General features: G+C 49.0%; 2 protein-coding genes across 2 annotated transcripts in view; both read right to left on the reverse strand.

Moving 5' to 3' along the window:
- LOC110742423 (ubiquitin-conjugating enzyme E2 Q2-like) overlaps positions 1–12,809 on the reverse strand; it is a 59,909-nt gene that overhangs the window by 20,148 nt on the left and 26,952 nt on the right. The window lies entirely within an intron of this gene.
- The window catches only part of LOC101005155 (golgin subfamily A member 8B-like), a 17,105-nt gene continuing 7,601 nt past the window's right edge, over positions 3,306–12,809 (reverse strand). The window contains 15 exon segments of the mRNA XM_031668303.1: positions 3,306–6,212; positions 6,298–6,456; positions 6,549–6,662; positions 6,725–6,830; positions 6,913–7,104; positions 7,372–7,628; positions 8,030–8,117; positions 8,313–8,420; positions 8,527–8,613; positions 9,653–9,765; positions 9,861–9,945; positions 10,034–10,081; positions 10,344–10,382; positions 11,238–11,318; positions 12,459–12,578. Of these exon segments, the coding sequence (XP_031524163.1) occupies positions 6,028–6,212; positions 6,298–6,456; positions 6,549–6,662; positions 6,725–6,830; positions 6,913–7,104; positions 7,372–7,628; positions 8,030–8,117; positions 8,313–8,420; positions 8,527–8,613; positions 9,653–9,765; positions 9,861–9,945; positions 10,034–10,081; positions 10,344–10,382; positions 11,238–11,318; positions 12,459–12,578 (1,782 nt within the window). The 3' untranslated portion in view covers positions 3,306–6,027.

A 12,809-nucleotide genomic window follows, 5' to 3' on the forward strand; every position in this document is an offset into this window, starting at 1 on the left:
GCTCTTGGAGCAGGCTCTGTGCCCAAGCTGACAGATGTGGGTGCTCTCTGGAACCATCAGAGAGCTCATGGTTTATGGTATAAGGGCTTAGAGCTTGGAGGGAGTTGTGTGTGGAGCTGCACTCTGAGGCGGCCAGAGGCCTAGGAATGTCATCCTGGGCCCGCTGTACCTGTTGTGCAGTCTGAGTCATGCTGCCAGGGCAGAGTATCCAGCTCCCAGCCTGGGAGTGCTGAGAGCCAAATCCACTGCAGAGGAGGGGTGAGAGTCAGGGTCATACCTCCTCTATCTGTCGGCAATCCAGTGGTGATCTAGGATAAAACCTCGAGAGTCCCATACACATGATCAACCCACAGCACACCTCACAGGCCAGGTAGGGACACACAGCCCCCTTCTCTCCCTCCCAGGTACCATCATAGCTGCCAGCGTGTGACGGAAGACAGGGTCCCTGGCCCCCACTGAAGCACTATCACCAGTCAGCAGGCTCACGCACCTTGGCCTGTTGGTCCTAGAGGTCGCCTCTGCTATTCAGCCAAGGGGACCACAGTGCCTGGTGTCCCGGCTGAGCTCTGCCCGGCAAGCCCACCCACCTTTCTTGCCATGGACTCTCCCTCTTCTGCTTCTCCCAGCAGGAAGGGCCAAGCCTCACCTGTGCGACCTGCAACCCCCAACAAGCTGAGGCTCCCCTCTTAGACTTGTAAGTCTATAGCCAGTGGAATCCAGCTGCCTGCCCTCCCTGCCTCCCCCAGCGTCCCTTCAGAGGATCCTGGGCATTCTGACCACCCAGAGGGTTCTCCAGTGATCACTCCAGCCATCCATCCCTTTTAGCTTCATCATCCTGGTTCAAACAGTGTTCCTTCTCTATCAGGCCTGGTGGCTGTTGCGTTGGGCTCCCCAAGGTGAGAGGTGGCCCCGGACCAGTGGGTTGGAAGACAGGGTGACCAGAGAAGAAGGAAGCCCAAGGAGGCTGAGCACTGGTCTGACCGGTGCATGTATTACCTGGGTGCTGTGGAAGAGGCCAGCGTGCGTGGGGTGGGGAGGGATGCCACAGCCCCCAGGCACTACCTGTGAAGCTCCGGCTCCTCTCTCCATCTTCCTCCCCTTTCCCTTCCAGCCCCTCTTTTCCAGGAACATTGACACACCCACACCTGTGCCCTCCCCTCCCCGGCCCTCCCACAGCTGCTGTGGCACACCTGTGCTCTGCACTTGCCTCATCAACTCTCTGCTCACTTTTCTCTCTCCTGTTTTCTCTCTGCTTTCTCTCCAACTGCCAGCCGATTGGGTCAGGCAAGTCCATCCCGTCCTCAGAGCCCAGGCCCTCCTTTGACCTCTAAACAGATCCCTCCTCTTCTTGGAGACCTCCCTTTCCAAGCCTGCCTGGGCAGCTGTTCTGTGATTTGACAGTGGCTCCCCCAGCCCCAAAGCCTGTCCCCTTCATCTGTGACTTGGTCTGTTGTAGTGGTGAGCGGACACATCCAGGTGTGACCGTTACTGAAAACTTGTGCCCCCCTTTGTGGTACGCCCCTGCCCTGGTCTATAAATATCTATAAATACGCCTACACACACACACACACACACACACACACTCCTACACGTGGCTGGCCGCCTTGCCTCTAGCACTAGGAATCAGTCACCGTGCTGTCCTTTTGGAGTCTTGTGTGCCAATAAGAGAAAGCTGTTCCCTGACATTGCCTCTCCAAAGTGCAGCACCTCCAGTGAGCCTCCCTGTCCTGCCCGGCCTATGGACAGCCAGCCCCTGCCATCCCTCCCGCCCCCCACCAAGCATGGGAGTGCTGTGCAGGCAGCTGTGTGGACTGACAGTCTCTACCAGTCCTGCTATCCCTCAAACCCATTTCTGGATGGCTGGGAAATGTGTCCTCTGCTGGCTGTGTTCTCTGTGGAGCTCAGGGGAGGGGAAAGGCCAAGCTATTTCTAGGGTGCTATTGGGAGCAGTGAAAAGGCCATACCCTTTCCAAGGGGCACTTTTCCTAGAGCTTCCCTGGCTCTTATCCTGTGAAGCTGGCTCTGGACACCAGGGGGCAGGGCCATGAACTCAGCCTGGAGGGAGCCTGCCGGGCAGCTGGCACTCAGGAGGGACAGAAAGAACAGGCCACCAGGTGCAGACAGGAGAGGGAGGCAAGGGGACAGAATGGAAGACGCCTGGGGTGGGTGGAAGTCAGTGCCCTTAGGTGCTGGTACCTGTCTTCCCGGCCACCGCTAGATCAGGCTTCTGAGCCTGTTGGCTGTCAGGGCTGGACTGCGCCCCATAGGTGCCATGGCAGTCCCCGTGGAATCCCCCAGGTGCCACCAGGCAGCATACAGGTAACAAGCCTGGAAGGTCCCCAACAGCCTCGCTGGACATGCTCAAGACACTCTGGGACTCCTCGTTTGGTGGCACAAACTCCAGGACCCAGTGAGGGAAACGGGAGCACACCAGGCTGAGGAGTATGTTAAATCTGTTTATTCCAAAATAAAAAGCAAAATAAACAGGAGTCGCATTACCAGGGAGCCACGACCCCATCCATGCCTCCTTCCTCTGTCCTATGCTAGCAATAAATAAGTTTCCCAGCCACAAATAATTATTAGAACCTCCTCCCCACATGCCAGCTCCAACCACAGCTAGGTACGATACAGGGGCGGCCCTACCCTCTGGAATATACAAAACGTTACACAGACAAAATATGTACACTGGGGAAGGGGGCCCACGCAAGCAGCCCATGTCTTCGCCTGGTCCACAGTTTGCCCCACTGTCCTGCCTCAGTTACCTCTCTGAATAAGAAGGTGGGAGCCCCCCTGAGGGAAAAGTTGCTATGCTGAGAGTAAGGAGGCCGTCAGAGTCATGCTTAAAAATTTTTACTTTTTAAGGTCTTGTCTTGCTACCCTAATTGTAAAGGGGTGACTGGGAAGGGGTGGTAGGGTCATGGTGGCGGTGGAGACTCCAGCCCCACTTCTCCAGGCTTTGCTGACACGGAACTGCTTTGAATTTTTATTTTTATCCCATGACTTGTTTTTTAAATCCCGTAACTTCTTTTTCATAACATTTGGTAACTTTGCATAAAACTTCTTTCTACATTTTTGCAACAATTTTTCACTTTTTTATCCCATAACTTTTTTACTCCATAACTTTTTAAATCCCATAACTTTGTAAACTTGTGTTCTTTTAATAAACACTTGCAAAGTTATATTATAATTTTGTAAAAACGAAACAGATTATCTCATGCCAAGCATGCCCGGCATTTGCACAGTATCAATACCTTTAATACTATAGTTTTCAAGACTCGCAAAATAAAATTTTAAGACAAAAGCAGCACTTTGCAACAATTTAATCATTTATTACATTAGAGTAGCATCACACCAGCAGTCAATAATGTCACTTTAGGGAAAAGTCTTTCAGTATTTCCATTATAAATTCTGTTTACAAGAATTCATAAATTGGTAAAATTCATTCTAAGAAAACTTGGCAAATAAAGCTTTGGGCTGGAATTGGCATTTCTTTCTCTACTTTTCCTTCCCACCGTTTCGTTCTTTTAAACTAGTGTTCATATTTTAAAATGTTTTAACTTATTTCAGAACATTAAGATAGCAGTTACATTTTTTAATAGTTATATTATTTTAAAACGACTCTTTAAGATAAAGTTTTAGAGAAACTATATTATGGATAGGGCTGATTTACATTTTCAAATTTTCTAAAAATCAGCTTAGAAAAGTTCTAGAGCTGAGTTTTTTCCATTTCTGGAAAACCTATCAGGTTTAATCAAATACTTTCAAATTTATTCAGTTGAACTCACATTTTAAAATTCTATGTTTCTGATGAACTCTAGCCTTCCAATGTTGCCTTCTAAGCAAATTGAAAGCTGCCTTACACTGAATGAGGAAGAGCACAAATACTTGGCTGAATGAGGTATCGCAAAAGACTGCATGCACTTTGAAGACTTATGTTATTGTCATACCATTTCCCTTTTTTTTAGCTTTTTCTTAAATATATGACAAATACCTACACAAAGAGTGGAACTTCAGTCCATTTTAAACCCACGGGCTAGCAATTGTACCACTGTTAATTAGTCACATTATTTGGTCTAACATTTTTTCTTTATCATTCTGAAACTGGGCTTATCTAATACATTGCTACATACATACAATTTGGAAGAGTCAGTTGAAGTCACAAGGACCTGATATTTGCACTCTTTCAGTGAATGCAGGGAAATCTGTTATTCCATCAGTAAAATCGTATTGTTGCTCTCCTGTTACTGTCATATTTATAAAAGTATCATGAGGATGCCAAATGCTAAAAATGGAGATCTCGTAACCAGGAAATCCCCACTCCAGGGAGCACACGTACATAGCTCCGTACATCCTAATAAGGTGATGTGTTTTGGAACACAAACATTAGAACTTCATGAAGTTTTAACGGTTGCTTCTTTCCCAAGCATCACCAAGTTACGACTTAGGCAATGTGTGACTGAAATTCATTCATTCATCATGCATAGGCACAATCACATAAATATTGTACAAAATATGTCCCTAACTGAAACTGAGAAGTACAAAAAAAATTTCATTCTTAGTAAAGAAGTTTGTGAGGAAATACAACTCTGTGATTGTACAGACACGTTTCCTGATAATACATTGACATTCACAAACAGTAGATTGCACTGCAGTTTGTAAACATTTTAAGTTCTCCTTGATTTTTAAAGAGAGTATAATACTGTCTACTAAAACTCCTTTCTGTTTCAACTAAGTACTCTCACATATATTAGTTTATAATAATGTTTGTTATTATTTTTTTAAAGTGTTTTCCATTCAAGGAAAAGAAGTAAATTCCTATGTCAGAGTAACCAAGGTGGTTGAAGAATAGGTATTAGCTAGAGAGGTCTAGATGGTAAATCAATCTTCAAGCCTCAAAGAAGCTCCATGAACAGAGAGGAATGCCAGGTGTCACACAGCTTCCGTTCACTCTCAATCATTCTTGACTAGAGCCGGTATGCCTGTTCCATGGACATTTAAACTCTTAAGGGATTCCTTATGATCTTTACTAAATATATTAAGAAGAATGCCAGCCAGCGCCCTTTTGTGTACTGGGACATGTAGTCATGTGATTAAAACAAGTAACATGAACTCTGATTTTCAAATGTATTACAGATACAAATGTTCTAAGCAAGAAAGGTTTTCCACAACCACAGTCAACGATGGGAGCCTTTCATTCCTCAGCAATAATCCCTTTTTAGGTCATCGAGAAAGAGCACAACTGCTGCAGCTCATGGTGCAATATCTTCATGAGCCCAGAGCACACACAAATCCTGAGGGAACTACCACAGTACAGCGCTCATTCTTGGCACCGGAACAAATGAAACACACTCTATCCCGCACACACCTGCCAGAGCAGGCCACTTTCCTCTTCTGTGAGATTTAAAAATCCCCCAAAATGTTATTACTCCCATCACCAATACACAGAAAATGGGGGAAAGACTGTTTCCAGTTCTCAGCCTTTAAACAACTCTAAATGTCAGTACTCACAGTGGCATATTACAAAGTAATAAACAGTGCACACTTGAGGGCAAACCGCATATTGAGCTAATGAAGAGCTCACAGTGATTAAGATTAGATCAAACATAATAGCAGAACATAAGCAAATTTTATCGGAATTCTGTAATAAACATACATGCTGCAATAACATTTAAAAAGCATGGCAGCCTATTCCAAACCAGGGAGAACAGTTTTGTGCAAACAGTGGGTCTTTGGGTGTTTGAACTCCCACCATGTAAGGGCAAACTCGATATGCATGCTAATGACCTACAATTATGAAATTAAAAACGAAAAATGCTAAAGGATGCCAGAGTGAACCTCAGTGAAGGCCACAGAGACCCACTCTCTTTTAACTTTTTACAAATAAACTTAAAGTATAAATTAGAAACACAAATAAACATGAATAGCTCTAATATTCGAATGAAGTAAATGAATTGTGTAGGAGATTAACCCTATAACTTTGTTTCTTTTTAAAAAATTTCTTGACCAGCTCTTTGATGATGGTGATATTTATCTCCTTCTTCTCCACAGCCAAGCCCAGCAAAAGAATGGCACAGAGCGGTTGCTGCCCAAGCCTGGGTGCTCCTGGTGGTCCTGCATGATGGGCTGTGCAGTACGGTTGTCCTGGGGAGACCCCTTCCTGGCCTCTCCTTGCGCAGGCTGGGCGCTGTCGGTGAGGCTCACCTCATAAAGATCTTTGGAGAGAGGGAGGCGGGGATCTGTGCACAGTGCAAAACCCCCTGCTCCTGCCTGCCCGCCCTGCATTAGGGCCCTACTCACCACCATGCTGGTCGGCAGCCCCAAGCTCCTGGGGGGGTGGGGCTTCTGGACCGGGCTCATTAGCAGGGTTCTGGGCAGCGGCCAGGAATTTGCTGTGCCCTTTGTTGCGGTGAGCACAAGCTGCAGCAGCATCCCCTGCAGCTCCTGCAGCTCCTGCAGCTCCAGCAGCTCCACCTGGAGGGAGGGGTGCTCAGATGTCATGCCACCCCCACCCCCGACCCCTACCCCTGCAGGGATGTTGCACACCCTACCTTTATCTCGTCGTCTTGGGCCAGCCTGATGATGTCCTCCTCCCAGTGCCGCCTCTTTGGCACTGCCCTCTGGCTCCGTTATAAGGTGATTAATTTTCCTGTGTGAGGACAGGGCTCAGACGCTGGGGCCCCTCTGACGGCCCTGCAGCTCCCCCTGCCTTGCCCTGGCCTCCCACTCACTGATGGGCATCTCTCCCTCCAGTACTGGACGAATCGCAGTTCTAGTTTCTCCACACGCTCCCTCAGGTCCGCCTTCTCCTCCAGGAGATCCATAAGGCTGCTCTGGAATCAAAATAATGGGGTCACCTCTCAGCAGCGACCTGCCTATCCCTGCCCTTCTTGGCCTATTCCAGGACTCACCCACCTCCAGCTTCTCCATGACTTCCTGCAGGGCCCAGGGGGTCTCCTCACTCACAGACTCGCCCCCAGTCCCTGGGGCTGGGACCGCTGCCTCTGGCTCCTTCTGGGTCGAGGTTACTGTCTCCACCTCACGCAGCTTCTCCTGCAGCTCTTCGACTTGCTGCTCCAAGTGCAGTGCGCTCTTGTTCTCGTTGTTCTGGATAGAGAGAAGCAATCAGTAGTCACCCACTGCAGTTGGAGACCCTAGAACTTGGTGTCTGCCTCCCATGGCACCGGGAAGAGTGGAGGCAGGTTAGAAAAATCATCTCCTCTCTCCCACAGCCACCAGAGCAGGGCTCTGGCTCACAGGTGCCTTTAGAAGTAACATTTCACATGAGGGCTACACTGCCCCGTTTTACAGGTGGGGAAACAAAGGCCTGGAGGGCTAGGGAGGAGGGCAGGCTCCCCAGGTGGGACAACACACCAGCTCCTCGACGCCGCTCTGTGGCTCGGCTAGCTGCTGAATTCTCTCCTCCTGCTTTCGAAGCCTCTCTTGCTGCTCCTGAAGCCTCTCCTCCTGCCTCCGAAGCCTCTCCTTTTGTGCCTGGTTCAGGAGACTTAAGTGCTGATGGTTTTCCACCTGGGCCTGGAGCTCTGCTGACACTCTCTCTAGTTCCTTCCTCAGGTGCTGCAGCTCCACCTCAGAGGCCACTGCTGGGGGCTCCGGGTGCAGAGGTTCAGCTGAGAAAGGAAGCAGGCAATAAGGGCCTCTAGATTCTCAAAAACCAAAACCAAAAACAAAACAAAAAACAACAAAAAAACACCCTTCTCTTGGTGCACAGCTCCTCTCAGGCTCCCCAAACTTGGCCTCACTGCTAATGATTCCTTGCACCCGCATGGTAGCCAATCTTCCAAACCACTTTCAGATGGAAAGCACTGTAGGTGGCTGACAACGGGCCCTCTTTGCTGATGGGGACACTGAGGCTCATGGAGATAACAACACTTGCTGTCTCCCGGCACAGACCTCTTTCCCTCTGCCTCAAAGCCCTTCCATCCACCCACCTCCCTGGGGCATTCTAACCCACCCGCACAGCCCCCTCTCATGCCAGGCCTGCTCCCAGGTCATGCCAGTCCCATCTTACACCTCTGGTTTTTGAGTTGGGACAAGCTCCTCTCCAGCTCCTCCACCCGATGCATATCATGCTGCTTCTCCTTCTTCAAGGTGCAAACCTGCCCAAAGCACAGCGGGAAATGGCCCTGGAGAGAGGGGCTGGTGGCTGGACAGGCTACCATCTCCCTCTCTGCCCCCACCTCCACAAAACCCAGACCCATGACCACCTCTGGCTGTACTATTCCCATGTTACAGATGCCCAGAAAGATCCAGTGACCTATCTAAGATGGGCAGGCCGAAGGGTCATATCTCACCTCCTGTGACATTTTCCTCATCTTCTCCTGCCACTGGGCCCTCTCTCCTTTTATATGTTCAGCATATTCATCTCTCTCTAGCTGGACTTGTTTAAGTGACTCCTTCATCTGCAAGAATGGGAACAGAAGTTATGAAGGGCTGTCACTGGTCCTCACCTGCTCCTGGCCACCTGTGGTCATCTTCCTTCCATATCCTCCCTCTGCAAAACCTCACCTGTGTCACGTGCGCTTTCAGCAGTGCCCGCTCTTGTAAGGACTGCTCTAACTGCGTCTTGAGAAGTGTTTTACTGCGGTTCAAGGACTGGATGGTGAAGAGTGAGAAGTTTCTATCAGGAAACCTGGGCCATTCCATACAGTGCCCCTTAAACAGGCTAGGGCTAGGCTCAATATACAACTCGGTCAGTACAGATCAAGGCATTTACAAGCCCATGGTCTGGTTTTTAAAAGAACTCAGTAAAGTTGGAAGGCACAGGGAAAGAGATTGAATTTACAGGTGGCTAACGGAGGCCCAGAGAGATCAGTTAATATTGCTATTGTTATTACTGTTATTACTAGCAATGTTTGAACCTTTATGGCGTGCTTCACCAGGTACCATGCTAGCAATCCCATTTAATCCTCACAACCACCATACGAGACAGTTACTATGATTCCCTCTATTGTGTAGATGAAAACACATGGAGTACTTGAGGTTAAGTTCTTGCCTAAGATCACTTAGGCAGAGCTGGGATTTGAACAGCCAGATCCACCCGATTCTCTGAAGCCCATTTTTCTTGCTGGGGGTCACAGATAGGAAAGGGACAATGAATCTTTTGTTCACTGTTTGAAAGGATGATACATTCGCATAGTCCAAAACTCAGAAGGTACAGAAGGGAAGTATCTCCCAGCCACCCCCGTGCTCTCTCCTGAGTTTTTTGTGAACCCTTGTAGACTTATTTTATGTATATTTTCATAGTATGTACACACATACACACAGACACACACACACACACGTTTCCTCTCTACAGAAATGGTAACATACTAAAGGTACTCTTCTGTACCTTCACAGTTCAAGTACCCAATACCCCACCTAGGACTTGGCCAAGATCCCAGCCAGGTAAGGGCAGGGCAGGCACTTGGCCTCCAAACTCTGCGTCCAGTGCTCGCTCCCCACTGCACCCCCCAACTCACCCACAGCAGCTGACTCAGCCCCAGGCTGCTCTAACAACCAGACACAAAAGCAGCAAGAAATGGCCATGATGCCTTCTGGGCAGGACACTCCATCCTGCAGAAGGGACCTTTAGGCTCACTCCTCCATCTGCGAAGCTGGGCTCCCAGGGGATGAGGCAGGTGGTCAGACTCACCCTGTCTGCCTTCTTCTTCTTCTGTGTGGCGGCGACAGCAGACAGAGCCCGCTCTAACTCTCCCGTACACTGCGATGAACGTTGCAGGCGGGCAGCCAGATCCTTCGACTCTTCTGTAATGAGAGAGTTGAGATGGGGCCCAAAGGACTCCCCCTAAAGACCTATCGAAGTGCCAGGTTGAAGGATGACAGGGTGCCCAGATTCCCACATTCAAAGTGCATGAGAGAGCGTTTCGTATGATACAGGTCTATAGTTAGTTTCCTTTTCTGTATGTTCAATCTCTGGATTTGAGCCTTTGGGAGAAAAGCCAAGCAAGTGCTGAAAGAGAAGGAAAGAAACATTCTCGGGAGGACAGGAGAAAACTTCACACCCTCCACTCACCTCTAGCTCCCTTTCAGCTTTCTGTTTCTCATTGTTTGCCTTCTTTTCCTACAGGAAGAGGAAGACAGAGCTCTTACCAGGGGGAGGCAGAGATGGCACAGCAAGAGACATGCCCCCAGAATGCCACCAATGCCCCAGGACAGACCCACCCATGGGATTAGGTTATCAGGGACCCTGTGGGGATGGGGTGGAATCTGAAGGGTGAGCCTTCTTCCCCAGGCTGGGAGTGGGCGAGACAAGACTGGGGCCTTCTACATCTGAGTGTCCCCCAAACCCAGCCGTCATGGCATGAGCAAAGAAATCGTGTCACTTCTTCCAGCTGATGTTCCACTTGTTTCTTCTGTTGTTTCTGTTGGGAGAGTCAAATTAAGGTGATGGAGGGTGGCCCCCTCAACTCTATTCCCCAGGCCAGGAAGCGGTAGGCAGGGCCAGGAATGGATTTTAAAGGCAAAGTTCTCAGACCCAATGGGAACACAAACTGGTAAACTCTCCTCAAGCTCCCAAGGACAGAGGATTTGGGTCTTTGTCTTTGTTGCTTTTTGCCCACAGCCACAGAACTCAGTGTGAATCTAGAATCTCTTGAGAGGACAGGAACATAAACCTCTAGAGATGGAGTTTGAGAAAGGCCCCCCTTCTGCCCGCTTGTGATTTAGAAAAGTGCGTTCATTCAATAAACATTTACTGAGCACGTATGGGTCAGGTACGGTTCTTCACAGTATATATAGGATGTAAAAGACAGATAGGAGCCCTTGGCCCTGAAGTTTCCATTCTAGGGAGCCTTTACATCTCAGACTCTCAGAGCTAACAGACACCTTTGATACTCACTACCTCCTCTGGAAACACAAGCCCAAAAAGGAGAGGCGGCTTGTCCAGAATCAAAGAGCAAATTAGGGACTGAGTCACGGCAGAAATACGGGGCCCCTGACAACCAGTCAGGCTAGCACTTCCCCGAGGGGCAAAAATCCCAGGGCGTGTGTAGCAAGGACTCGAGCAGGGGTGTGTGGAGAGGAGACAGTCGGAAAAGAGGGCAGCAAAAGAAGAGCCATGCTGCATGCTCTGGGGTCCCTCCAGGTGAGGTCTGGGTGCCTCAGCTCCCTATTTGCCCTTTGCACCAGGGCCCCCAGGCCCTTTCTTCAGGGCCCCAAGGGGAAACTGGAACCCAAGATTGGCAACGTGGAATCAGGGAACCCCACTGGACTCTTACCAAAGATTTGATGGTGTTATTCAGTCGACTGATTTTGACGGACCTTGAGTCAAGGACTACTGCTTGTTCTTGGCACAGGCTCTGAGGTGCATGCAGAGAGGAGGAGGTGGAGGAGGAGTTGGGGGAGAGGTAGACAGAACAATCATTAGGGCTGGGGTGTGTGTGGGCTGTCTCAGCTAGCAGAGGGGCACCGAGTCCCTGCTGCGGGAGGAGGTTGGAGGGCTGGCCTGCCTGGTCACTGCACCTCCACCCAGAGCCTCCCACCTCCAGATCCTTCAGGGAAGCAGATGATGGAGGGCCCGCCCCGTGGATACCTGTTGCTGACTACAAGAGGGTGCACACGGAGATATTCTGTTCCCCTCAGTGTCTAAGCCCTCTGACTTCCTTTCATTCACATCAACTGGCAACATTTTCTTTTCTGTCTCTCTTGGACCCTTTGTCCCATAACTCCTTTGTGCCAACTTCTCTCATGGCTCTTATTTCCCCACCATTCCACCCTGGGGCCTGAAATCAGTGACTCCTGATGGCAAGTGGCTGTTCTCATTGTCCTGGCTTCCCCCTGAGACTGGGGATGAGGAAAATCAAAGAGCAATGACCATATCATGGGTGCGCTGAGTGTTTACAGCAGGCCATGTACTAGGGATTAACATAAAAACAACAATAACAAATCTCATTTAAACCTCACAAATGGAAGTCAAACAATAGAACCTCTATTATACAGATGTGAAAAGAGAGGCCCGAAAAGCTCAAGCAGCTTGCCCTAAATCATATCCCTAGCAGATGGAGAGGCAGGATTCAAAGCCAGAATTGTTTTTTTTTTTTTTCCTTTTTATGAGATGGAATCTTGCTCTGTCTCCCAGGCTGGAGCACAGTGGCGAGATCTTGGCTCACTGCAAGCTCTGCCTCCTAGGTTCATGCCATTCTCCTGCCTCAGCCTCCCGAGCAGCTGGGAATACAGGCACCCACCACCATGCTGGCTAATTTTTTTGTATTTTTCAGTGAAGACGGGGTTTCACCATGTTAGGCAGGATGGTGTCAATTTTCTGACCTTGTGATCTGCCCGGGGTGGTCTCCCAAAATGCTAGGATTACAAGTGTGAGCCACTGTGCCCGGTTAAACCCAGAATTCTTAACCAGTACCCAACAGTCCATCCACAATCTTAACAATTACCCTCTACTGCCCCTTCAGCCCCCTGTCCCCAGGAGCCTGGCCAACACTCACATCCCCAGGTGAGTGGCAACCATCAGAAGTGGATGTCTCTGGGTTACTGCCATTCATTTTCCTGTTACTCTTTGCTTCTCCTGGAACAGCAGGGCTGTTTCTCTGCCAATATTCTTTTAACTGTGGGAAAGAAGAGCAGTAATCATCATGAGAACTATCGGCCCCTACAGCCACATCCTCCCTTACAGTTTTTACAAAATACTCTTATACACCATCTGATTTAACGACACCAACCACTGTATAATAGGTGTTGTCACAATCTTTTAGGGACTGAGAGGGATTGATATCATAGCTAGAAAAAAAGAAAAAAGAAAAAGAAAAAGGCGATACTGGAACTTTGAAACTCAGTCT

The sequence above is a fragment of the Papio anubis genome, chromosome 7 (assembly GCF_008728515.1).
Source record: "Papio anubis isolate 15944 chromosome 7, Panubis1.0, whole genome shotgun sequence".
NCBI lineage: Eukaryota > Metazoa > Chordata > Mammalia > Primates > Cercopithecidae > Papio > Papio anubis.